Here is a 26,977-nt window from a genome sequence, read left to right as displayed (position 1 = left end):
AAACTGAACCATGAGAATCATGGTTCAAAGCCAACCCAGAGAGAAAAGTCCCTGAAACACATATCTCTAATTTAGTGGAGCGGTGGCTCAATTGGCAGAATGCTAGCCTTGAGCAAAAGACTCGGGGACAGGACCCAGGCTAGGCACAAAAAATAGTATTTAACCATCTATGGAAAACTAAAATAATTGAATAAATTAACTGATAAATGGAAGATTTACTTAGAAAAATCCTATTAACTAATGACATTGAAGTGCATGAAACCTTAGTGTGCAGGTGGAGAATAGAACATTTGGATTGCATTCATGTATGCCAATTATCTCAATGCCAAAATCACTTGATTGAGTTAGGGAGATTCCCCAGAAAAAGAATAATAAATATTTTTACATTTAGAACACATTTTAGACCATTGATGAGATTACCACTACTATTCAAATGCTCTCTTGATTGTTACAAAGATGAGAGAAAAAACATAATTTCATTGAAAATGACACATAACTTATTCTTGTTACTATATGAATAAATAGAAAGAAGAGAATCATATTTATTTGTGAGTTTATGCCCACGGAAAAATGAAAGCAATTAGCATTCATTTAAAAGAACTATTATGGAAAAACCTAATTGTTCTGCGGAAATGTAAAATCCAATGAATAATTCCATTGTTATTAAATCATCACATTTACCCCTTGACCTTTGCCATTTCATTTTTTTAAAAAGACATCCTAATCTTAAAAACACACACACACACACACACAGCTGGGTGCCGTTGGCTCATACCTGTAATCCTAGCTACTCAAGAGATTGAGACCTAAGGATCATAGTTCAAAGCCATCCCTGACAGGAAAATCTGTAAGATACTTATCTGCAAATAACCTTCAAGAAAAGCCAGAAGTGGAGCTGTGACTCAAAGTGTTTGAGAACTGGCCTTGAGCACAAAAGCAGAACAGATAGTGTGCTGGCCCTGAGTTCAAGCTCCAGAATTGCCACAGGAAATTTTTAAAAAGGAATGTAGTGGCAGAGAGTAAATTATTATCTAGCATATTGCTTTTAGCAAGCAATTTAAACTTTGAGCATTTTACTTATGCACAAAATAGAGTTTATATTAGGCGGTTGCTGTAACTCTTTGGGTGTTTCAATATTAAATGCTTGATGCATATCACAAAGAAAAGTGAATTATTTGCTCTCTTTTTCCCCAGTGCTTTCCAAGTCACCCATGCACGAATCAAGAATTTCTATTTTGCTGCGGCATGCTCAGATGAGATGAAGTAGTAAGTGATTTACATTCATTTGACATATATATATGTATATATGTCTATATGTATGCATGTTTTTGTTGGGGCTCAATTATATTTCAAGTACTATTGTTCATCCAAAGAACAGATTGATGATGTTTTAAGTAAAGTTATTTTACTTCATTTTACAGTTTAGTTTATTAGAAGACCAATATTCTGAATATGAAAAGAACTAGTATGATGTAAGAAGAGGCCATTGTTGAAAGGAAATGTGCAACCTTTGTAGTCTTTAAAAACTATCAGATTAACTTTAGACCATTTCAAAACTCAGCCTTTCCTAAGCATCTAAAGGCTTTTCAGAAAAAGAAAGAACTGTATGAAATAGGCAAGAGATTGGAACAAAAAAGAGCAAAGGACATTGACATGTACAAAATAGACAAAAATATTTATCTGGATTAGCATAATGACAATTAAAAAAACAAGCAACTGTATTCAAGAGTTCTTAGGAAATAAAAGCAACACACTTGTCTACAGGAACTGAGGGAGAGAAAAATGACCAATTCAAGAATGACCAGCATCTTTTTGGTTTGGATACCAGTATAGATGTCATTATGATTTTTGATGAGACAAGGGAGAATGAGCGAGAACCATGTCTTGGAGATGAAATTCTGAGATCTGTCTGTGATTATGTAGAATCTGGGATACTTTTAAGACATGCTATAGAGTTACAAGCAGGCATCTCTGGGTCTAAAACTCAGAGAAAATCATTCAACTGGAGATACAATTTGTGAATGGCACGCATTGCTCTAGCCACAGGCATAGCGAACTACGAAGTAGTTTTCAAACTCAGACAAACAAGGGAGCTTATTATAAGGTATTTCTGGGGCCCATGCCTGAGGTTTCTGATCCACTAGTTCTACTATTAGAGATGAGTGTTGACCTATTTAATAAGTATCTGCATGATGGTAATGGTGATGGTGATGATAATGATGATGATGAAGATGATGATATTCCCAGGATTCGGATAATCATTGGCCTAGAAAGGGACATAAGACTAACAGAATGAGAAGGGAACCCTGAAAAGTAAGTCATAATTGCGATGATAATATAGAAAAGTTACTTGATATACTCCAGGATTCTGTAGTAGAGACATAAAGGCACAACCAGCATTCAATATTCTGTCCCTAAGGAATAAAACATGGTACACTTCCTGAATTCAAGCTTTTTAAAAATAAGTTATTTGAATAGATAATGTTGACTCCAAATGGTAGAATATATGAAAATATCTGCAGCTATAAACATACAGATATCCCATAATTTAAGTTTTCTTAAAGTATTTCTTAAGGAGCGAGGGATGGAAATGAAAACATGGCACTCAAGGTATGTACATGAAGATGAAATTAGGTAACTTGAGAGAAGAGATGGGTGGGGCAGGCATAGATGAGGGAAGACTCATGGAAGGGTTAACACTGATTAGTATTCATTCTACTCAGAGCTGAGTTTATTGATACATTAAACTATATCCTACAAATTTTTAAATGTGTTGACTAATATCATCATTGAACCTTTGAGTGTAACAAGGTCTTATGTTCACGTTTAAATTAAAAGACTCATAAGTTCAAATGGAAAATTACTTACATTTGTATTCAACATGCCAGAGGAAGGGTTGTTTTTCCCTTACTGAGTTTATATAGCCCATTCTCAATTTTAATTATGTTGAATTTAATACTGTTACATTGCTACTGTGTATAATTTATGCCTTTGATACTCAAGCACAGCAACATTCTTACTATCTGGTAAAAAAAAACAAAACTCCTTCCTGACAAGCACTTAAGTAACAACGTTTTATAAGAGTAAAATAAAACTCTGACTATTATAAAATAAACTGTATAAATATTCTCAGCAAAAGACAGAGTGATTATTGCAGTTAGGAATCCCCTGGAACACATTGAGGAATATACTGATTTAGAAGCAATAAATATGCTTCTTTCTATCAAGAAGGAAACTGTGAAGGTTGTCTGGCATTTGAAAGAAAAATCGGGATTCAAGTTAGAGTATTATTTGCCATAAAAATTAGATATGAATATGTTTACAGATTAAAAGAAGCTGATGAGATCCTATATTATTAAGCAAATCATTCTTAAAATCATTTGAGGCATGATGAGACAGGATCAAGAACATAACATAAAAGAGGAGTTTAGTTTAAAAAAAAAGGAGTAAGAGAGTTAGGCACCTATGACTCATGCCTGTAATTTTAGCTACTCAGGAAGCAGATACATGAGGATCATGGTTCAAAGCCAGCCTGTACACTAAAGTCCACAAGACTCTTACCTCCAAATAACCAACAAAAAGCCAGAAGTAGAGCTGTGGCTCAAGTGGAAGAGGTCTAGCCTTGAGCAAAAACTGTTCAAGGACAGTGCCCAAACCCTGAGTTAAAAACCCAGAATCAGCAGTAATATTGGCAAGTTTGCATATATGGTAGGGTTTAAGGATGGTTATATTTGTTCTCTTGCCTTCACAAAGAAGGCAAGGTACTCTGAACCAGTTAAGTACATTCGAGATTTTTAAAATAAGACATAGTTAAAATGAGTCATTACATTAAACATGTCTATCAGAGAAATGACCTTGAGCAGTGTGTCTATACTAAAGAACAGAAAAACATTATCAGTGTTTTAGAGCAAAAGTGATATAGCCTAGACAACTTAATAGAGTTGTCTCATTCTCCTTAAGTTTCAAAGCAAGTGAATGAATTGGATGGCGAATAATCCCACAACCAAACTATGATCTACTCAGTGAATCTCAATATTTATGTTTATTTCTTCCATCAAAATTATTTTCTCTGCTAAGAAAAGAAATGCTAAAATTGTTCGATAATGAATTTTTTCTAGAGTGACCTCGAAATAGTCATGTTACATAAATAAGAACTTTCTTGTACCCTTTTCCAGTAATTTTATGCAACTTAAAAAACTGCCAGGCACTCATGGATAACTCCAATAATCCTAGCAAATCAGGAGGCTGAGATCTCACCTTCAAGTTTCAAAGATAATCGTCAGGAAAGATTGTGAGACTCTCTTGCTCAATTGACCATCAAAAACATGAGAAGCGGAACTGAGGCTCAAGTGGTAGTAGAGTGGTAGCTCAGCTCAGGGACAGCACCCAATTGAGTTCAAGCCACATGACTAGCGCGCACACACACACACACACACACACACACACACAGAAACACACACACAATGTTATCAGATACAGTTAGTCAAAAACAGATAAGTATAGTCTTTTTTTCTCTTAAAATATGTATTACAAATAATTCATATTGACTTATTTCAGTGAAGTAAATATATCTGGAAAATGAGAATTGCAAAATTGAAAAATCTTAGGTGTTTTCTATTTGAAAGTGAAGATGAGATAATGTGAAAATAATAATTGATGTGTAAACTTAAATGCAATTTAAAATATTATGAGTATTTTGTTATCCAAGTGAATACAAGTTACATGATCTAAGTTGAGTTATAATAATGCATAATATGTAAAAGCTGATAAAGTATATTTGATTGTACTTTAAAATTAAGCTACATCCAATATGATGTTCTCTGGTATATTTAACACAGACAAATATAGAAATCTCTATGAATATACTTTCAGTACAAAGTTATTTCTAGGGGCTGGGAATATGACCTAGTGGTAGAGTGCTTGCCTTGTATACATGAAGCCCTGGGTACGATTCCTCAGTACCACATACATAGAAAAAGCCAGACATGGTGCTGTAGCTTAAGTGGTAGAATGCTAGCTAGCCTTGAGCAAAAAGAAGCAAGACAGAGTTCTCCAATCCTGAGTTCAAGCTCCAGGACTTGCAAACAAAAGTCACTTCTATTACTTATATAGAAAATAAATGAAAAATCATTTTGGAGTGGTACATTTTCTTGAGAGGTTGAGATAGTAGGATCTTGAGTGTGAGACCAACTTGATTACGCAGTAAATTTGAGGTAGTCTTGGGCAGCACAATTAGACTCTAAGAATTACTTAACATGATGGATATTAAGTTGTTATCAATATAAATTAGAATGTTATAACTTCAATAATTGTATGACATTGTAGTGGTAGCTGCAAAGAAATGATCTATAGGAAATTTACACAAGAAATGAGAAGGGAATGAAAGCACATCATCTCGATATATAATATATCAATAAAATGAAAAAGTTTAAGAAGACATCAAAAGAGAAACAAGGAGCCATAAGACCAAAGCAAAGAACAAAATAGCAATAGTAAATAGTAAATCCTTCCATGTTAATGATTTCTTTAAATTTAAGTGAATTGAACACCACAATAAAAAGTTCGTCTGACAAATGGGACTGCATCAAACTGCAGAGCTTCTGCACGGCAAAGGACATAGTTCACAAGATAAACAGAAAGCCCACAGACTGGGAGAAGATCTTTACCAGCCATTCAATGGACAAAGGCCTCATATTTAAAATATATGCAGAACTACAAAATTACCTTCCTCCAAAACAAAACCGCAAAGAACCAATAGCCCCCTCATCAAGTGGGCTAAAGACTTACAAAGAGACTTCTTTGATGAGGAAATGAGAATGGCCAAGAGACATATGAAAAAGTGCTCTACATCACTGGCCATAAAAGAAATGCAAATCAAAACAACATTCAGATTCCATCTCACCCCAGTAATAATGACATATATCAAGAAAACTAACAATAACAATTGTTGGAGGGGATGTGGCCAAAAGGGAACCCTACTTCATTGTTGGTGGGAATGTAAACTGGTTCAGCTAGTCTGGCAAGCAGTATGGAGATTCCTCAGAAGGCTAAATATAGAACTCCCCTATGACCCAGCAACCCCACTTTTGGCTATCTATCCAAAAAACCACAAACAAAATCAAAGTAAAAGGCTGGGGATATGGCCTAGTGGCAAGAGCGCTTGCCTCGTATACTTGAAGCCCTGGGTTCGCTTCCCCACCACCACATATACAGAAAATAGCCAGAAGTGGCGCTGTGACTCAAGTGGCAGAGTGCTAGCCTTGAGTAAAAAGAAGCCAGGGACAGTGTTCAGGCCCTGAGTCCAAGGCCCAGGACTGGCAAAAAAAAATAATAATAATAATCACAGTAAAGCCACCAGCACAACAATGTTCATCGCAGCACAATTTGTCATAGCTAGAATCTGGAACCCACCCAGATGCCCCTCAGTAGACGAATGGATCAGGAAAATGTGGTACATATACACAATGGAATTTTATGCCTCTATCAGAAAGAATGACATTGCCCCATTTGTAAGGAAATGGAAGGACTTGGAAAAAATTATACTAAGTGAAGTGAGCCAGACCCAAAGAAACATGGACTCTATGGTCTCCCTTATTGAGAATAATTAGCACAGGTTTAGGCAAGTCACAGCAGAGGACACAAGAGCCCAATAGCTATACGCTTATGATCACATAAGATGATGTTAAGTGAAATGAACTCCATGTTATGGAAACGATTGTTATATCATAGTTGTAACTGCTTTCAACGTCCCATGTGTATCTGTAGCTTCTACTATTGATGATGTTCTTGTATCACCTTCCTGTGGTTGTATCTACACTATCTCTGTAATCTTATCTGAGTATATTGGAAACCGTGTTTACTGGTATTGGAAGTAGGAAATTGAAAGGGAATACCAAATTTGAGAGACACAGTGTAAAAAAAGAGAAACAACTACAAAAGCAATACTTGCAAAACTGTTTGGTGTAAGTGAACTGAACACCTCGGGGTGGGGGAGGGAAAGGGGGGGAAGGAGGGGGGCATGAGGGACAAGGTAACAAACAGTACAAAAAATGTATCCAATGCCTAACGTATGAAACTGTAACCTCTCTGTACATCAGTTTGATAATAAAAATTTGAAAAAAAAAATAAAACACTAAAAAATAAAAATAAAAAAATACCTTGAGACAAATGAAAACAAAACACAATATATTAAAACATATGAGATGTAACAAAAACAAGAGAAGTTTATAAACATATACACATACGTGAAAGCGAAGGAAGAATGCAAATTAACTACTGAAGGTACATTTCAAGGAACTATAAAAGTGTCCATCACTTCACACTTGTAATCGGAGCTACTCAGGAGGCTGAGTATCATGGTTCATGATACTCAATGAGGATCATGGTTCAAAGCTAGCCAGGGAAGGAATGTGGGTGAGACTTTTATCTCCAATGAACTACTAAGGCAAAAGTGGAGGTGTAGCTTAAGTGGTAGAGCACCAGCATTGAGCAAAAGGTCAGAGATAGCACCCTTGCCCCGAGTTCAGTTCCCAGGGATGGCGTACACACAAAAGTGTAGTAATGTTTTCTCTTTTTATTTATTTTTAATATAAATTGCAAATTATATGCATGTAAGGTATATGATGGTTTCCCCACCCCTTTTAAAAATTTTATTACTAAATAATTCCACAAAGAGGGGACAATTTTTTAAGTCAGGTTATGAGTATAATGCATCTTGATCAATGTCACCCCTCTCATCATTCTCCCCCATTATTCTGTGTCACATCTTTACCCCCATGTTACATGGCCATCATGTTCTGGTACACACATACATTAATAATTTATTAAATCAAATTGAAGTGTCCATATATCTGACTTTTTTGTAAGTTGAGAATATTTCAAATCTCCTTTATTAATTTTGAAATATACTACACATTGTTAGTAATTACAGTTCCCATGTTGTCCAACATATCTCCAGAATGTATTCCTCTTTTCTGACTGAGAGTATGTATCTTTTAAACAACATCTCCCTTAGCATTTATTGTGTTTAGTGGAGTGGGTAGTGGGTAGGACCGCCTATGAAATGGGCAGCATAGGACAGCAACCAAGTAAGCTACCAGAGATCAGAAAGGTTTAAGCAAAAGTGTGGAGAAAGGAGTCAAGAAGATATGAAGTACCATTCAATAATTTTCTGAATTTCCTTTTAATTAGTTATTTCTTATTTTATGCATGCACACACAAACATTCTCTGAATATAGTAATAATGCCTTATATCTGGACTTTCTTGTGCTTTTTGTCATCTAAATATCCTCAAAAAATTCTCTGAGCTTTGAAGTATTATTATTCCTGTCTTTCAGACGAGAAAACTAAGATTTTTCAGCGGTTTGGCCTCTTAACACCTTAAAATTACTAACAAGCCTAAAACTTTCATTGGACTACAATTTAGTATTTTATTGGTTTTGTTGTTGTTGCTTGCTTATTTGGGCTTTTTTGCTTCTGTTATGTCTAGGCAGTTGGGCACCAATGGCTCAAGCCTGTAATACTAACTAGTCAGGAGGCTGAGATCTCAGGATCATGGCTTGAAGTTAGGCTGGGTAGGAAAGTCTATGAGACTACTGTCTCCAATAAACCATTATAAAGCTGAAACGGAGATGTAGCTCAAGCAGTAAAACTGGCACACACACACACACGTCCAGACACTCAGACCCTCATCCCAATGAACAGCAGGACATGACGGTCCTAGGTTTGTCTTCCCAGCCATACAAGAGGAGTAGGTAGGATTGTGCTTCAGGCAAAACAAAGCAAAAACTCATAACCTTATCTGAAAAATAGTTAAAGCAAAAAGTGTTGCAGTTGTGGCTCAAGTGGAAGAACAATTGCCTAGCAAATGTGAGACCCTGTATTGAAACCATAGCATTAAATAAATAAATAAATAAATAAATAAAGAGATAGATGATAGTAAAGAGAATTCTATAGTCGATACAACAGAAATAAAAAGAACCATGTGAAACATTGGATAAGCAAGAGAAAAATCACAGTAATATGTATAACTCATTCATTCAGAAGCAAACGATATATACATGCTATATGAGATATTTGAAATAGTCATTTTTCCTTGTATTCTCAGTTTTTGCCTTCCTAATGTGGTTGAATACACAGACTAGAACACTAGCTTTGCAGTAGAAATTTTTCATAACTGAGGAACATCCAGTATAAGTTAAACTATGATCTGTCATGTATAATTTCTTACCAAAATTTAAGAATTCTTATTTATTAAATTATTGTTTAATTCAGGGAAAGTAACTGATACTTTGAGGTCAACATTATAATGGTGCTTGTTTGCCTTTACATTTCCATACATAAAATTAATGCCTGCACGGAAAATCCTCAACAAATAATTATATTCTACTCTGCAATTATGTTTAGTATTGGAACCATCATTTAAAATTGTTATTTCAAGAAAAATAATTAAAGTAGACTACAAGATTATTTGCTCGTTTAATCACTTCCCTGTCTGGTTCTGTCAGGAGTTCTTAAATTATTGAAGTGGTTTTTAACTAGGAAGTGATTTTTTGTGTGTCTGTCATGGTATTTGAACTCAGGGCATAGGTGGTGTGCCTGAGCTTTTTCATTCAAGTGTGGTGCTGTGCCACTTGAACCACCACCCCACTGCCTGCTTTTTGTAAGTTAATCGTGGCTGAGCCTCATGGACTTTCTAGTTCAGCCTGGTTTTCAACTGCAATCCTGAGATTTCAGCTTTTCAGTAGATAGGATTACAGGCGCGCCCAGCTAAACTTTTTTTTCTCCCTGTGCTAGGGCTTGAACTCAGAGGCTGGGCTCTGTACCTGAGCTTCTTTGCTCAAGGCTAGCACTCTACCTGTTGGGCCACAGATTTATTTCCAGGTTGTTTTGATGATTAATTGGAGATAAAAGTTTCACAGGCGTTCCTGCCCAGTCTGGCTCCAATTCATGCATTCGACTTCAGCCTGCTGCCTAGTTAGGATTACAGATGCGAGATACAAATTGTATGGCCAATTTTTTTTTTTTTTTGGGGGGGGGGTTGGTCATGCGGCTAGAACTCAGGGCCTGGGCGCTGTCCCTGAGCTCTTTTGCCGAAGGCTGTTGCTCTACCACATTGAGCCACAGCACCACTTCTGGCTTTTTTATGAGTAGTTTATTGGAGAATAGAGTCTCACTGACTTTCCTGTCTGGACTGGCTTTGAACCGTGATCCTCTGATCTCAATCTCCCAAGGAGGTAGGATTACAGCATGAGCCTCCGGTGCCCAGCCCAAACCAAATTTCTGAAAGCTTTCAATCTTCATAAAAAGAAATTGAACAAAATATCAACAGCATTATTTTACAAGTATTATCTTGGTGTTAAATTTACTTCAGTTATTCGTATGATAATGCCTTCTTTAGGAAATACACACCGGAAATAAGGGTGGGGCTCATCTAAATAAGAGGTGGAGTGGAAGTTTAGTGAATTGTGGTAACCAGGAAGAGAAAGTGAAGTAACACAGTACTGGCCCACTAAAGAGCTCACATATCTTTGCGCCATCTTTTCCTGCACCAATCACATTTATGTGCTCCCAAACCTGCCAATGCGGCCCACTTAGACCTTGTACTACTGCACAAGACCCACAGTGGACCCCTGCTGCCTTCAAAAAACCTCCACACTAAGCCGCACTGGTTCCTGCCACAATACTGACTCCCACTCTAAGCAATCCAGCACGGACCCACGTCACAGACCCCGCCCAGCCCCGCATTGGCTGCTCACTGACCCCACGAAACTCCTACGCAACCCCCATGTTGACCCCGCACTGACCCCACGCTAACCCCACGCTGACCCCACGTTTATGCAACGCTGACCCCACGTCTATGCACGCTGACCCCACGCTTACTGCCATTTTGTGAGACTTGTGGGGAAGCCGAGGAGTACGGACGCGTGGTTCGTGAGGCGTGTCTGTTGTCTCACGTCGGGTGGACTGTGGCTATTTGGCCAAACTTGTGACTGTTAAGAGTGGCCGGAGCGTGGGTGTCGGGGGCCTGAGGAGGAACTTGAGTTAATCCGGGCAGCTGAGCAGTGGTGACTCTGGGAAAAGCCAGACTGGCCTCCGGGAAACACAGCCTTCGAACCTCCATCAGAGACTTGAGTCCCAAAAGGTACTGTTGAACTCGAACTGAACTCTGAGACACAAGTGACCTCTAGCCCTTCAGATTCAGCGGCCTTCCTGACACTCCCTTTCCTCTGCCTCTTCTGGACAATTTGTTCAAACCCAGAATCCTCTCATAGCCCAGTGTTTCAGTCCGCTCCTGGGGACTCCTAGCTGGAGTTTGGAAACATGGCTGTGAGTCGCCTTCAACGCGAGCTTCTGGAATTGTCTCAAGACCCTCCTGCCCACTGCTCTGCAGGCCCGGTGGAAGAAGATATATTCCACTGGCAAGCCACCATCATAGGTCCTGAGAATAGCCCTTACCAAGGAGGAGTCTTCTTCCTCTCCATCGAGTTTCCGCGCGATTACCCATTCGAGCCACCCAAAGTCTCATTCATAACGAAAATTTACCATCCGAACATCAGCAGAACCGGAAGCATCTGCCTCGACATCCTGGGTTCTGAATGGTCACCAGCGCTGACGGTCTCCAAGATATTGCTGTCCATCTGCTCCTTGCTGTGCGACCCCAACCCTGATGATCCTTTGGTTCCTGAAATTGCAAAAACCTACCTAATGGATAGAACAACCTATGAGACTGTAGCTCGAGAGTGGACTCAAAAATATGCCATGTGATATCAGAATATAAGTTGGATGCCATAATGGCCTGAACCATATAGTTAGCAGTTCTGTTTGTCGGTTCTCATAAAAACAAAGTTGTTGGTTCAAGAAGTTGTCATAAAAATAAAGTATATTTTCAACTTCCATATTTTGGCTAATGTTGACTAATGTATGAGGAATGGGAGATGGGGGAATGTGAGAAGGAAGCAGAGGGACCGAGAGGTGGGGGCCTATGGGGGAGAAAAAGAAATAGAGTAACTGAAAGAATATGTCCCAGCCATCCCAGGGGACTATGTGGAGATAGTTACAGACAAGAGAAGAAGGTTTATAAGGAGGTTTATTAGTGGGGCCATATCTCCCAGGGGAGAGGGAGCAACATGGTATCTGCACCTTATCGAGGTGGCAGCTTCTCTGGGGCTAAAGGGGAAGCAGGTAGGTCTTAATGGTGAGTGGGAATGGCCCATTATAGTTCTAGGGCAGGGAGTTTAGGTATGGGTGGATCTGGGGACTAATGGGAGGAACTGAGCACCTAAGGGGTGGATGCTAACAGTAATTAGTAAGGGGTGACAAGAGAATGAGTTTGGAGGGAATTGAGCGGTTAGAGGTGCAGGAAAGAGTGTAAGATAATGTGAGCCTCTGGCACCTGGCTAGGGAAAAATGTGTTGGGTTTTTTTATTTGTTTCTTTCTTGTGAGATAGTAGTCTGAAACTCACCATACAGACCAGGCTGACTGAACTACAGATCTTGCTTTAACCTCAATACTGAGACTGTAGAGCTGTTCCATCATGCTCAGCCCCACTGGGAGCGTCTTTAATGTGAGTTTTTCTACAACTCAATATGGAAAATGGACTGCACTGAAAACCTAGTCAAGCATCCATTTTATTATAAAGAAATTGTGTTCAAAATGCTTGGTTTTGTGTGTCTGTGTGTAGAACGGGAGGCTTGGATTCAGGACCTTGAAAGGTGGATTATAATTTTATTGCAGAAATACGGATTGTAGACTGTTTTTAAATCAAGATTTAAACAGCCAGTAAATATATGGTAAGTCTTGCCTATATAGAAAACGTCAAATTAGTTCTAGTGCAGCTTGAAAGTTTGGGTATATGCAAAGATAATTGTTACTTATTAGTATTTAGCTGTGTAGTACTTTTTAAATGGAAAGCTAATAAAATATACAATCATCAGTAACGTAACTTTCATTTCATGACTAAAGTTTCTTACATAATTATATACTGGTCTTATCATGCTCATTATTTTAATTATAGTTAATGTATTATTACTTTAAATATTCCTCCTAAAGCAAGTGATTATCTATGAAAATCTTTGGCATTTTATAGCAAGGCTTTATCCTTTTGAATTTTGATATGTCTCTAATGAGACAAAAAATCCTATGTCACAATGGCAAAGGTTATGGATTCTGGAGCTAACCACCTGGATGATAAGTGTTTAAGCGCAAATGTATTAGTGCTTCTCTCTGAACCTCGGTTTTTTATTTGTTAAATTCCAATGCTAATGATTCATATCTCATGATTTATGTGTATATAAAATGAGAAAATACCTTGCATATCACAGTAACTCAATATTGATTGTTATTAAAGGCTGTCTTTTTCTTTGTACCATTGCAGTTGGGTTGGCCAGATGTTACAATTGGCATATGGTTCCTCCTTTGGTGATTCAGCTGCTAATGAAGGTAAGGAGTCCAACGTGCCATAAAAAATTATAACTACTTAAAGATAACAAAAATAAATAAATAAATAAATAAAAGGTATTAATTTTAAAATATAATTTAATATTTCCTATTAACATATTCTTGGCATACAGCATCATCTAAAGGTTACCAGAAGTTTTAATAAAATACAGCACATTTAGGAGCTGAGAATATGGCCTAGTGGCAAGAGTGCTTGCCTCGTATATATGAAGCCCTGGGTTTGATTCCTCAGCACCACATATATAGAAAATGGCCAGAAGTGGTGCTGTGCCTCAAGTGGCAGAGTGCTAACTTTGAGCAAAAAGAAGCCAGGGACAGTGCTCAGGCCCTGAGTTCAAGGCCCAGGACTGGTAAAAAAAAAAGAAAGAAATACAGTACATTTAATAAATAAAAGAATTATTTTTCAAATATGCATTTAATAATTAATGAATTGCATTCAAAAATTTCATTTCTATAGCTGAGTAAAACTGCAAAAATGATTTAAAGTCCATGTGGTACTTTAGAGAGATCATTGATTTCTTTTTTTTTTGGCCAGTCCTGGGCCTTGGACTCAGGGCCTGAGCACTGTCCCTGGCTTCTTCCAGCTCAAGTCTAGCACTCTGCCACCTGAGCCACAGCGCCCCTTCTGGCCGTTTTCCATATATGTGGTGCTGGGGAATCGAACCCAGAGCTTCATGTGTAGGAGGCAAACACTCTTGCCACTAGGCCATATTCCCAGCCCCCATTGATTTCTTAAATTAGAAAGTATTTAAAAAATATTTTATGGGTATAATTCCCTTTTTTATGCTTGGTTTTTTTTTGAGTCTGTCACCACATAAGTAAAAATATAAATAATTTTCTGGCCCTTTTAGCAACAATTCCACAGTCATAAACGTCATGAATCATTTACCTCTACACCTTTATATAAATTTGCTTACAAATATTTTACTTCTATGTGAATAATTCTAGGAGGGAAAATATAAGGATAAATTAACCTAATTCATATAATCTCTCAAATTACAGAGAACCCTTTAAATCAATAAATGCGCCTTCATCACTTCTACTTAGAGAAATGTCTATTATAAAGTGATTGCATGAACAAGAAAATAATATTATATGTCCATTAATTTTTCTGATAATTTAAATATTCTATCATGAAATCTAGACAGTAAAGGTAAAAAGATTTATTCAGAACTATTAAATATGCATGTTCATTTGCATATTCACTGAAAACAAGTATAAATATATTATAGATTCTAATATTTACAGAGAAAATGTCACACTACAACTTCATTTCAGAATTAGAATATTTCCTGTATAGAGCAAAATTAAATGAATAAATAAATTAACAATACTTCTTTAAAAGAAATTACTTGTGGCTCATGCTTGTTACTCTGACTACTCAGGAGGCTCAGTTTTGAGGATCAAGGTTTAGAGCCAAACCAGGCAGGGAGGTCCATGATACTCTTTTCTCAAATTAACCTGTAAAGAGACAGATTCTATAGTGGAGTGCCAGCAACTCATGCCTACTCAGCAGTACAGGATTTGAGATTTGAGATCACAGTTTGAAGCCAGCTCTGGCACAAAATCCATGAGACTCTTATCTCTAATTACAACCAAAAGCCTGAGGTGGAACTGTGGTTCAAATGGCAGAAGACTATTCTCTAGAAAAAAACAAAACAAAACTAAGAGACCAGCACCCAGGATCTGAGTTCAAATCCTAGTACCAGCACAACAAAAGGAGCTATTTCAGTGATGAAGAGTGAAAAAAGCATAGGCTCCACTTGCCACTGTTTCTCTAGTTGCCTCCATTTCACTAATATTAAAATCAATGCTTGGATACATCAGAAAGCAGTATCTGAAGAAAGAAGAGAAAGGGTGAACATGATGAAAGTATATTACATGTATATGTAGAAATATTATCATGAAATCTCTACAATTGATTTACACAAAGAAGTAAAAAATTTAAATAAATATTTAAATGAAAAAGCATTATCTGTATATGACTGATAAGAAAGTCTTAGATGCCTCACTAGAATTTTCTATATAACTACAATTTCCAGACTACTTATTACAGTGGCTACTGTAGGTACACTTTGTACTTGAAGGAAAGAATAAAAATGTCTTTCGTTTTATCTGCCATCTTCCCTCTGTTCAAAGTATAGCATACATTTAAGACTGTCAACGTTTGCCGAACTTTGAGTTCACTGTTCAACATAGAGCTCTGTCTTTTCTTACAGAATACAGGCGTGTAGGTGCTATGATTTATGCAAACTGTGTTTTGTCTCTGAAGAGAGATTTCCCTGTGCTTTGGTGTAACAACTGCCAGGAAACAACTACTGTAAGTACTATCGCCAATGCACACTGATCAGCAGTAGCCAAACATAAAAAAAAAAACCCTCAAATTTCACATTGCTTTAAAATCTATTCAGGAATTGGAGCTGTGACTTACATGATAGAGACTATAGCCTTGAATGAAAAAGAAAAGTGAGAATGAAAGCCCCTGAGTTCAAGCCCCAGTTCCAGTGTGCGCATGCATGCACACACACACAAACACACACACACACACATCTATTAAGCAATTTCTAAAGTACATTTATGTCATAATTAAGTTTCTCTATAAAGTATCTTTAATGTAGAAATAAATACTCCTTCTAGAAAATAGAATACAAGGACGCATAAAGGAAAATAGCAAAAGATAATAGTCACCTCATCATTTTGTGGCACTAGATGGTATGATCAATACAGGTATGATAAGTGGGCATTTAAGATATTCATATTTTACTCTTGTAATACTGATAAAATAGTAATAACATAAGATAGCGTGAAGTATTACCATTTTAAGAAATAAATTATTCATTCACTAATTCTAATTTTTAAATCATCTCAGAAATCTATTTACAGCTTCAGTTTAGTTTACAGCTTCATTTCCTTTGTATTTTAAAGGGTATAAAATGATGAGTTCAGAAAACTCATAGTAAAATTTAAAACAACCACCAAGTATTGCTGCCATTTAATTCTAAAATCTATTATTTTCAGGCTAACATTACACATTTCATGCTGTATTGTTAACTAAGATGAGTTTAGTGTCTCTCAAAATCTTCTAACTATTTTTGCCTTTTCCTGTTAAATGTTTTGGGGAGGGAAAATTGTCTTTTCAGTAGCCTTACAGTTTTATTATTTTGGGGGTAGCAATACAAGATCTTTACCATTTGATTAGGATAGCCTTTTCCCCAGAATATTTTCACAAAGTGACCCTAAAACAATGTAAATGTTCTCATAAAATTGCTATATATTAAGTACACTTGGGAAAAACTACATGAAACAAAATTCTAGACTTTCAGGAATATAAAATGATACACCCACTTTGAGAAATTGTTTGGTGTAAGTGAACTGAACACCTCAGGGGGGGAAAGGGAAAGTGGGAGGAGGGAGGGGGGTATAAGGGACAAGGTAACAAACAGTACAAGAAATGTATCCAATGCCTAACATATGAAACTGTAACCTCTCTGTACACCAGTTTGATAATAAAAATTTGAAAAAAAAAGAAATTGTTTGGCCAAATCAGAGTTACTCTGAAGTACATACCCCCAGAGAATGTATATATTATGTCCAAGCAAAGATTTTGAAATGAATGTTCAAAGTATCATTATTTCTAATATTCAAATGATGATAATATACCAAATATCTATCAACTAATAACTGGATAAACATAATTTGACATATCCTAGTATACTAGTATATAGACATATACTAGTCATATACATAGATATATACTAGTATACTATTGACTATAAGATGTAATTGTCAATACATGAAGTAAAATGAATGAGCCTTAAAAATATTATGCTATCTCAGACACAAGAGGACACATATTGTGTAATTATACTTATATTAAAATACCCATAAGAAGCAAATTATTGAGGCAAATAGTAGTTAAGTAGTAACCAGAGAGGTCAATTAATTATAAATTTTTAGGAATTAATATCTGAAGGAACTCCAACTCCTTTCCATTTTTATTAATGGCTTCTAGGCCCCTGGCTTTCACCAAAATTGAAAGTTATTGGTTTTCACTAAATTTCAGATATTTTTATTGAATAACTATGACCCCAAATTGATACAAACATTAGGTTCATTTCTAGAGCCTTGAAAAAAAGTTGATTGTGCCATTCTTTCATTTTCTCATTGTTTTTTTAGAGAGGAAAATTTTCAAATGTCCTTATTCTGCCATTTTTCCTGATATCATGGGATTACTTTTATGGATAAGGAAGCTCTTCCAAAATTAGATAATGGTGGTGGTTGTAAAACACTGTGAATCTATCTATCCATCTATCTATCAACACGAGTACATAGCAAAAGGAGTGATTATTGTATATGAATGCTTTAAATTTTATTATTTATATATTGTCATATGTAGTAAGCATATCAGTAGGTGACTGTTATTTAAAATAATTTATTATGCTTACATATTTCACTGAAATGAGGCAAGCAGGCTACTTAGAGTGATTTAATGAAACCTAACCGGTGCACAATTGATCCCCATGGTTGCCTGGTTTCTGGCCATGGTGTCATTTGAACAGGCAGAAAGAGGCCACAGTGTGAAGTAGCTAAATGCATGAAGTCTAGGTTAGCTGGTTTTCATTTGAAAGATGTGTTCCTAGGCAAGGTATTATCTGCAGAAACTATCTACCCCCTAGGAGGAGCAATAAATCCAAGGTCAACAAATTCCTAGATATTAAAGCATTAGAAAACGAATGACATGGTTAGTATGATTGTGTGTGTGTGTGTGTGTGTGTGTGTGTGTGTGTGTGTGCATGTATATATAAGAGATTTCTCAGAGCCTTTTTTTCTTTTTCTTTTGTCAGTCTTGGGGCTTGAAATCAAGGCTTGGGTGCGGTACCTGAGATTTTTGCTCAAGGCTAGTGTTTTACCACTTTCAAGCCACAGCACCACTTCCAGTTTTCTGGTTGTTAATTGGAGATGGAAGTCTCACAGTCTTTCTTACCACGTCTGGCTTTGCGCCACAATCCTCAGATCTCAGCCTCCTGAGTAGCTAGCATTATAGGCATGAGCAGTCTCTCAGAGCCTTTAATAAACTTCTATAGCTTATGAAGCTCCTAGAGAGAACTATACGTAATTTTCCAAACTATTTGCCATGGGATCATGTATAGTTTTGGGGTGGATCCTTTGATGAGTTTATGTAATTTGCACCCTACTAAATACTAATCTAAAACGTCTATAATTCTTTAGGAAATTTCTTATATTTCTTAATTAATTTGGAGTATGTCTACACAGTGCAATTCTTCCCATGGACATTGTTCTCTAGTGCAATTCTTATTAGATATAAGATTCAAAGGTGTCAAAAAGAAGGCTATTAAATGTGTTAATATGATGCAATGAACTCTTTCTTTGAACTCAAATATTCTTTCAGATTGTTTCTGTGAATCCAAATTTCGAATACAGACATGCTCAAAACATTACCGATGAGTTCATCTATTTCCGTCCTATTGATGAGGAAATTCGGGAAAAAATCAGAAAACAAAAACAACAGAAACCAACAATGACTTCCTACCACCAACATGCCCATCAATACACTGGAGAAGGTATCCATCAGAGGGACCTGGGGAATGAGAGTCAGGTGGTCATGGTTACCACCCCCCCACTAACAAAAGAGGTAGAGAGTGTTGCCCTTATAAGACCAAAAACTTCAGGGCTTCTTCGCCTAGAGAAAATGCCAGTTATATCATCAGGGGTCCCAGAATCTCAACGCTTAGACGTTACAGGAATTGCCAGTCCAGAGGAAAGGGGGAAAGGCACCGCAATACTTGTTGCTGGTGTGCCTGGAAAGGAGATAGATGATACAGAAATTCCAACTTTGAAATTCACTGGGCTTATACACCTGGAGGCTTTAATAAATAAATGTTCACCATCCTCAGAATACAGTCGCCCAAGAAGCCCACGAAATCTGTGGCTGGAATCTCCAGAAAATGCAGAGTCTCCAGGAAGTGATGATTTGGAAGTAGCAAGAAGCATGGTTCCTCTTAGAGAAAGATCCATCTTTCGGCGTTCCTGGGCAGAACTTTTAGATGCACCACTGAACAGTGAAGGGCTCCATGTTCTCGAAACTAGTCCTACTGAAGAAGAAAGAGATAATGGCTACTTCCAACTGTCACCATATGCGAATCAAGCAACCTCCCCACCCAGAGATAGCCATCTCCAGTCTTTGCAAGGACCTTTCCCACTGCTGCCCCAGCGTCCTAAACTCCAGAGGCAGCGCAGTAACAGCCTGCCCCCATACAAAATTGGCAGGAGCCAAAAAGCAAATCCATCTGAGTTAAAATTTAATCCTAAAGATACACGCTTCGTCTTCCAAAGTGATGATAATTTGCTTGCAGCAGGTAAGAATTTTGTACTTGTTATAACTCCTTTTGTAAATTATGTATATCCATACCAATAGACATAGTAAATTTATTATCAAACAACTGAGAAATCTATTCTTTCTATCCCATAAAACATCAGCTTTTTCCAGGGCAGTTGTCACCGTCTGACTTTAAGTTGGTTAAGTTTATTCATAAAATAATTGCCCTCTAATATGCCCATCACCCAGTAACTAAAAAATAAGGGTTTAGGTTAGAAATGTAATGGAATAATAGATATGATCTTAATAGATTAAAAAACAAAACTTCTCCAATTCCTCCTATAAGGAAGCACCCTCGTGACTAAAATAATATAAATTAACAAATGTACCACTAATGCTATACCTGCTTAAAGGTAATATTAATGGAAGAACTTAAATATTTATATATTTGTCATGTGTTTTATGGCGTATTTTAAAATCCTAGATTGGAATTTATTATTACCTGAAGAGTAACATTGTTTTCATCATTACAGCTGCCTGGCTACTAAGTGCAAGGCCCTGCGTTGAAATTCCAGCACTGCCAAAAATTAAAATAGGACATAGTCTATTGATGTTTCTCTTAGAATAACTCTACCAATGAACTGGAAACTAGTTTTAGAGAAAAATCCAAAATCTAACCCAAACTTTTCCTGGAAATCATGATTTTGACCAACTTTATAATATTTCTTTTACTACACATATTTAGAACTCCAAGAAATCATTTACCAGACTGAAAATTAAGTAGAACCCAAATTCAGCTCATATTTTATCATACTTTAACACACTTTCAAAATTGGCTCAGTCTCAGTCTCACATTGAATATTCTCGAATTGGCAAAAATCCTAGTAATCTCCATTTTATGCTTAAACCTTTTTCTGATTTGTTTCCCTATCAAACTCTTGATTGCATTAATTACTCATATTTCAAAATGAATAAGATTGAAGATAAAATACCTTTGTTCTTAAAAGTCCTTAATCCACCAATGACTCTAATTTCTCTTTAGCTAATATCTTCTTTATCCTCCTCCAACCACAGTTACTCTGGTTCTTTACTCACTTCTTTTCACTAGCCCCACAATTCTGACCATTGTGAGGGAAATTTGAGCATTTTTCTGCATTTTTAAACTAAAATGCTAACATAATTTTCTAACTAAAAGGTTGATAATATTGCCATATTATTTTCTGTTCATATTTATTCATAATTTCTTTTCAAAACTGAGGTCTGTTTTCAATTATTTAAAAATGACCTTTTATTTTGTCATTTAGAAAACGTTAAAAAGAGAGACAGCATTCAAAAAGGTTGGCAAAAGCCCGTTTTGTCAACTTTTGGAGGACATCCTGCTATCAATCCAAGCTTTAAGAATTATGCAAAGCTGTACACCACTGGACTTCCTAATGCTCCTGCAGGACTTGCCAAGGACAGTGTTGGAATTCCCAATAATGCCAGTAATGTTTCTGTGGTTAGTGTTGAAGTCCCCAGGCACAATCCTGAAATTCTCTGCAGCAATGCTAGTGTCCCCATGGGTAATCGTCAAGTTCCTAGAGGCAATGGTGTTCACAGAGGCAGTGCTTTCAGAGGTCCCATGGATAATGTTCAAACTCCCAGGAATAATGTTGGAGCTTCTGCACAGAATGTATCCTCTGCACTTTCTGAGCTCTCAAAGATAGGTGAACACCAATTATAAAAACTGATGCTCTACAATAGTCCAGTCAAAGAAATGTAACATCAAATGGAAATCAAAACTAAATCTGACAAGCTACCCAAAGTAGTAAATAGGACATCAAAATTTACAACACATGAAATGAGTATAGTTATACTTATTGTGATAGTCCTTATCATAATGTTTGGAACTAGACTGGAATTTACTTAATAGTTTATTCTGTGTGGCAACTATCAGTTATCTGTGGATTGATCTGGTGGGGATGGGTTGTACAGAAAAATATGCTAACTTCTTTGAGTTTCAATTTCTATGTGGAATTTCTCAGTAACTTTAGCTCTTCTTGGATATTTTGATGGACAAATGGAAGTGATTGCATAGGTATTAACATTTATCTGGATGGTTACAGCTTAATATCCAAAAAATTGACTAAAATCTAAGGATTAAAGATATTTGACAGATTATTAAATATAGAGAGTCTCTGAAATATCTATACAGGACCTCTGAAGAAAAGACACTAACAAGAATATTTGACTATCTATACATATTTGTGTGACATGTACCTGGCAAAATTGTAAATATTTGCTGGAAGCCTTAAAATACAAGGAGACACATAACTGTAGAACTGTAAATAATATACGTGTTTGTGATGTAAATAATATGAGTAAGACGACAACACTAACAGCACCACAGGACACCTAAAATATTGCATGCTAAAATATTTTTCTTTTGAACATTAATTTCATTTATTCTTCCCAATACTAAATTATTTTTCCATGTAAAGATGCAGGACAGAAAGGAGAAATTATTGAAATATTTTATTAAATTTCTGGGTAAGATGCTTTTTTTCAGAGAGAAGAGGATAGCTTTTCATTGGCCCAGTGGATCAGCACATTATTAAAATTACATAAGTGTAGTTTTCTGTAAAATGTGGTTTTCAGGAACAATTATCACAAACCCTTTAAGATAGATCAAGTATGATTGCAAGGTAATGAGATTAATCAGTTACATGAGGAAATAATCTCATTGCCTTATACTTATACATAAAACTTGTGCTGAGTTTTAGGGCATACGGGCCACAATTCAATTTGTACATTTAAATTTTCCACTTTCCTGATTAATGGTAGCTGTTGTTTTTTACAAAACCAAGGGCAAATTAAATAATAGGTTACCACATATCCCCTTATTATGTGCCTTCACACATAGTGCAAGGGGTGGTAATCTGTGGTCTAAGGGCAGCTCTTGCCTACTTACAGGATCCATTTGGCCTTTGAGGAAGGAGGTAATGAGGCTGGCTGACCTCCCTCTTAACTCTCCCTGTTTCAGCATATGATTACTGAACCAGGGCTATGGCCTCAGAAACAAAGGGAAGGTAGTGAGATTTCTTTCTCCTACTTCTTTTCAACCCAGAAGATGGGATATCATTTCAGACTTGAGTTACCTGAATCTTGCATAGGGTGACAAAACCACAGAAGTACTGGAAGGATACAAGCTGCCATGCTTCAATTACTGCCAATGACTGACTAAGAACAAAAATATAACTGACAGATTACATTGTTTAAAAGATAGGCTATTCTATATGCTCTATTGTCACACTGACTTTGTTAAAATATAACTGACCTTCAAGGGGAACCACCTTGGGAATGAAAACATAGTAAAGGTGGAACCTGAGAGAAAACTTACTAACAAGTAACACTTACCAAAAGCAGGTGAAAAGAAAGAACACAGAATTTGGTTCAATTATACACAACACTGATACACACACACACATATTATTGAAGACAGTCACTAAAACACCAACATTGTCAACAACAGCACCCTGCTGTGTGTCATTTCTCATGCTTTGAAATCCATATAATTTTGGGTATTGTGTTGTTTAGTGGCTTAAAGTTTAAATATAAAAATCTGTAAAATAGCCAACTTATTCTTGTAAAAATTTAAGAAATTAAATGAAACTGCTAGGCAAAACATCAAATAGATGGTGTAAGAAGATGATTGGTAATCTTATAAAGTTATAGCATCATAATTTTACAAAAGAAAGAGTAAACAGTATGCATTATGTTCAAGAAGGAAAATAATTACAAAATTCTTATTAATTGACTCTAGGATTGTTTTATTAAAGTAGAGTAAATTTGCAAAGTAGAGTAAATTTGAGGGCACAGTGGTGAACAAAGATGATAATAATAAGCCATTTCCAACCTTCTTGTTCTTACCAAATAAAAAATAGACTAAAATTGCATATATGTGTTATCTATAAATTTTAATGTACCCCTGAAAAATAAAAAGAAATGCATTTACTAAAAATTAATAAATGGGATAAGGTAGGAGAACTGAAAATTTCCTGCTTATTGTACTGTGCAAGAAAGAACAGTTATAATTTCACTACTTAACCACAATGATTAGCTAGGTTCTTTTAAGTTCTTGTCCTATCCAGTAGAAATAAGATGCAAATTCTAACTTTGAAGCTTTTCGCATACAACTCCTTGATTATATTAAAATTGTTTTCAACTTCCAATGGTCAACGGATGGAATTAAGGGCAAGAATTACTACCCTTCCCTACCCTCCCACAACCAAAAAGAGTATAGTATTTAAGCTACCTACATTACACTCAATGTTGAGCAAATATTTCTCAAAATATTTGTTTAAATTCAAAATACTTTCAAAGAATCCCCAGTACAGAAATCACCCATATATCTCCATAACTAGTACATTAAAATGAAGAAATTGCAACCATTCACAAAGATACTTTTTAAATATTTAAATGCCCTGCCTATAATTAGAAAGAAAATATTTGAAGCTTTATGCATGTAGTGAAACCTTAGTTGAACTATTATAAAATTAAAATATTCCACTTTAGAAAAATATCCCCAAAAGGCTAGGGAATTCCCTTTGATCTTCAATCTAACAGTGACTAAATATACAATGGAGTTTTAAAGAATGAGACGATATAAGCAGTATGCATTATTTCCTCAAAAATCCATTTAATAGCAGATCTACTTCATTAATTGCATGTAACATTTCCATCTATTGATTATTCTTTAAGTATATTTTAGAAGTTAAAATTCAAAATCTAGCAAAGTGCTTTTAATAGATAATAGGATATAAAGCATATGTGCCTTGTTCAGTAAACATTTTAAAAGCAGAGAGCCTCACTGGTATAACAATCTTGTAGAACATGAGAGGGAAAACTAAGAAAATATTGGTATTGTCTGGTTTATTAATACAAACAGATAAGCTGTTAAAGAAGTCAACTTTAGCAGTTTTATCCCATGCTAATCTCCACAACCTAACCTTTTCTCCTCTACAAACTTTACCTGATCCCACCACCCACCTCTTCTCATATTCCCTGCTCCCTATCCCCACTTCATCCCTAACCTTTTCCCCACACTTGTCTCATTCTGAATGTCTTACTTATTCCATATCTTCCTTCCTCCCTTTCTTCCTTTCCCTACCCAATTCCACACTCACACTTTATCAGCTTTATTCACCCATCCCATTTGCTCTTTTCACCTATTCATGAGACACACTCTACCTTTTACCTTACTTTTGACTTTTCCCATGCCAAGTTTCACACAATTTTTAACTCTTCCACTCCAACTTAAGTCACAAATCTTCTATCTTGACCTTTTGTAATCAGGATGTAATGAAGACTAACATGAGGACCTGCAACAGAATAAAGATGTTTGGTTCATAATTCCATAATTTATGAACATAAAACCACAGAGTTGTAATTTTTCTATAATATGCTAAGGTATCCCACATAGTAATATCTACAATATCCCCAAGTGAAAATGATCATGTCCAAATGTAGGGGACTGAATACCCACAAAGGCAGCCTATGATTTTAAACCCTTAACTGATTTAGTGTTATTTTAAATTTTAAATGAGCTTTGAAAGGCTCATATTTTTCCTTTTCATGTATCATAAATGACCTCTCACTTAAAGATACTACTCATTTTAGGCTCTTTGAATAAATGAACAGATATACACCACCAATTTCCTCATCTAAATTGTAAAATATGTTAATGATAAAAGATAAAATATGCACTTTGTGAATTTATCTAGAACATATTTTTGCTATTAAAAAGTAATATTTTAAGAGTTTATTTTTGAAGCTAACTCACTTCTAGTAGATTTCATTCTTATGCAGTAAGTATCCACCTACAAACCAAGTTCTCTATTCTTATAAATATATTAGAATATAATAAAAATCTTCAAAATAAAATTCACTTTAAACACGCAGTGACATTTAAAATTACACTAGTATTAAACTGTGTTAGAAATATTAACAGTTAATAGTATTAATTTGCCCCCAAAAACACAATCTTGAATTTAATTATGAAGATGTCAACCAATTTTCACAATTCCTTCATAATTATATCTAGTCATTCAAAAATACACATAAATTAGAGACTTTAATATTAAAGAATAATATACTGTTCAAAGTTCATTCCTTAAACCTGTGTAATAAGAGTTAATAACAATACATGTGCAGTACTTAGCAGGATTCAAAACAGTATGAGAGAAATTCATTAAGAAGTAATATTAATTTGAAAATATCCATTACTATGAAATTGTGGTAAAATACACCTCTACACATTACATCTTCCCAATTTTAACTCATCAATTCCTCCAAACAAGTGTTTCAGTTTATTGTGATTATGTCCAGTATGTTTCATGTAAGTGACTGCATATTTCTCTTTGGCTACATTTATCACCAGTGAGTAGAGAATAATTTCTGTCTTAAGGTGGATCAAGCTTTCTCTGATTACAGATAAACATTTATCACCAGTGAGTAGAGAATAATTTCTGTCTTAAGGTGGATCAAGCTTTCTCTGATTACAGATAATCAATGAGAACTAATGCCATGCTTTAAGAAGTGGATTTAGTATTTATTATAAATTTAAATTTCCACCTGCTGAAATTGAAGAGAACAACTTGGTTTTATTTTCAAAGAAAAGGACAGTACATAAAGTCCACTAGTATTGTGTAAGACATTTCCCATTTTACCTGATGCTATAATGGAGCTTTGAAAATGTGTATTGCCATTAATTGGTGGCCATTGTTGACTTCTGCCTCATTTACTAAATAATTACTGTGATGTATTTAAAACAGTGTGCCATTCAAGGTGATTTTTTAATAAATATGTGACATGTGTACCTTGGACTGTATCATATCTATAAATAACATGTGGTGTAGACTGATGTGGTACTTTCCTTTATTCAGGGGTTGAACTACTTGCAGCACTAGACTATAGAACTTCTGGTGCTCTATCTATAAGAATATGCTAATCTTGCCAAATTCACTACAGATTTTTTAACATATTATTTAATATTCAAAGAGTACTAAAATGGGGTAATGGCCATTTAAAAGTTAAATTGTTAAATTTATCTTATTTCTGTAGCCAAACCCACCTAGCATTTATTAGAATTATTTTCAAAAATCAGAATCAAAATTAATGCTGAACCTGCTAGGCAGCTGTGA

The 26,977-nt window shown here is 35.8% G+C and overlaps 2 protein-coding genes across 3 annotated transcripts in view; both read left to right on the top strand.

Annotated features, from left to right (window-relative positions):
- The window catches only part of LOC125343041, a 33,446-nt gene extending 11,927 nt beyond the window's left edge, over window positions 1–21,519 (top strand). Inside the window, exons 4-9 of the mRNA XM_048335354.1 lie at window positions 1,195–1,266; window positions 13,377–13,441; window positions 15,679–15,779; window positions 18,870–19,041; window positions 19,375–19,836; window positions 21,101–21,519. Of these exons, the coding sequence (XP_048191311.1) occupies window positions 1,195–1,266; window positions 13,377–13,441; window positions 15,679–15,779; window positions 18,870–19,041; window positions 19,375–19,836; window positions 21,101–21,519 (1,291 nt within the window). The remainder of the gene's footprint in view (window positions 1–1,194; window positions 1,267–13,376; window positions 13,442–15,678; window positions 15,780–18,869; window positions 19,042–19,374; window positions 19,837–21,100) is intronic.
- Window positions 5,518–11,766, top strand: LOC125343512 (ubiquitin-conjugating enzyme E2 D4-like). Of its 2 annotated transcripts, XM_048335982.1 has the most exons (2): window positions 5,518–5,536; window positions 11,408–11,766. In XM_048335982.1, the coding sequence occupies exons 1-2, from the start codon at window positions 5,518–5,520 to the stop codon at window positions 11,764–11,766; spliced, it is 378 nt and encodes a 125-aa protein (XP_048191939.1). The 2 variants fall into 2 exon arrangements, with proteins under 2 accessions (XP_048191939.1, XP_048191938.1); XM_048335981.1 differs by lacking the exon at window positions 5,518–5,536 and having other exon boundaries at window positions 11,323–11,766.
- Window positions 21,520–26,977: the final 5,458 nt, after the last annotated feature.

This window comes from Perognathus longimembris, chromosome 28 (genome assembly GCF_023159225.1).
Source record: "Perognathus longimembris pacificus isolate PPM17 chromosome 28, ASM2315922v1, whole genome shotgun sequence".
Classification (NCBI taxonomy): Eukaryota; Metazoa; Chordata; class Mammalia; order Rodentia; family Heteromyidae; genus Perognathus; species Perognathus longimembris.
This window is presented reverse-complemented; position numbering and strand designations above follow the sequence as displayed.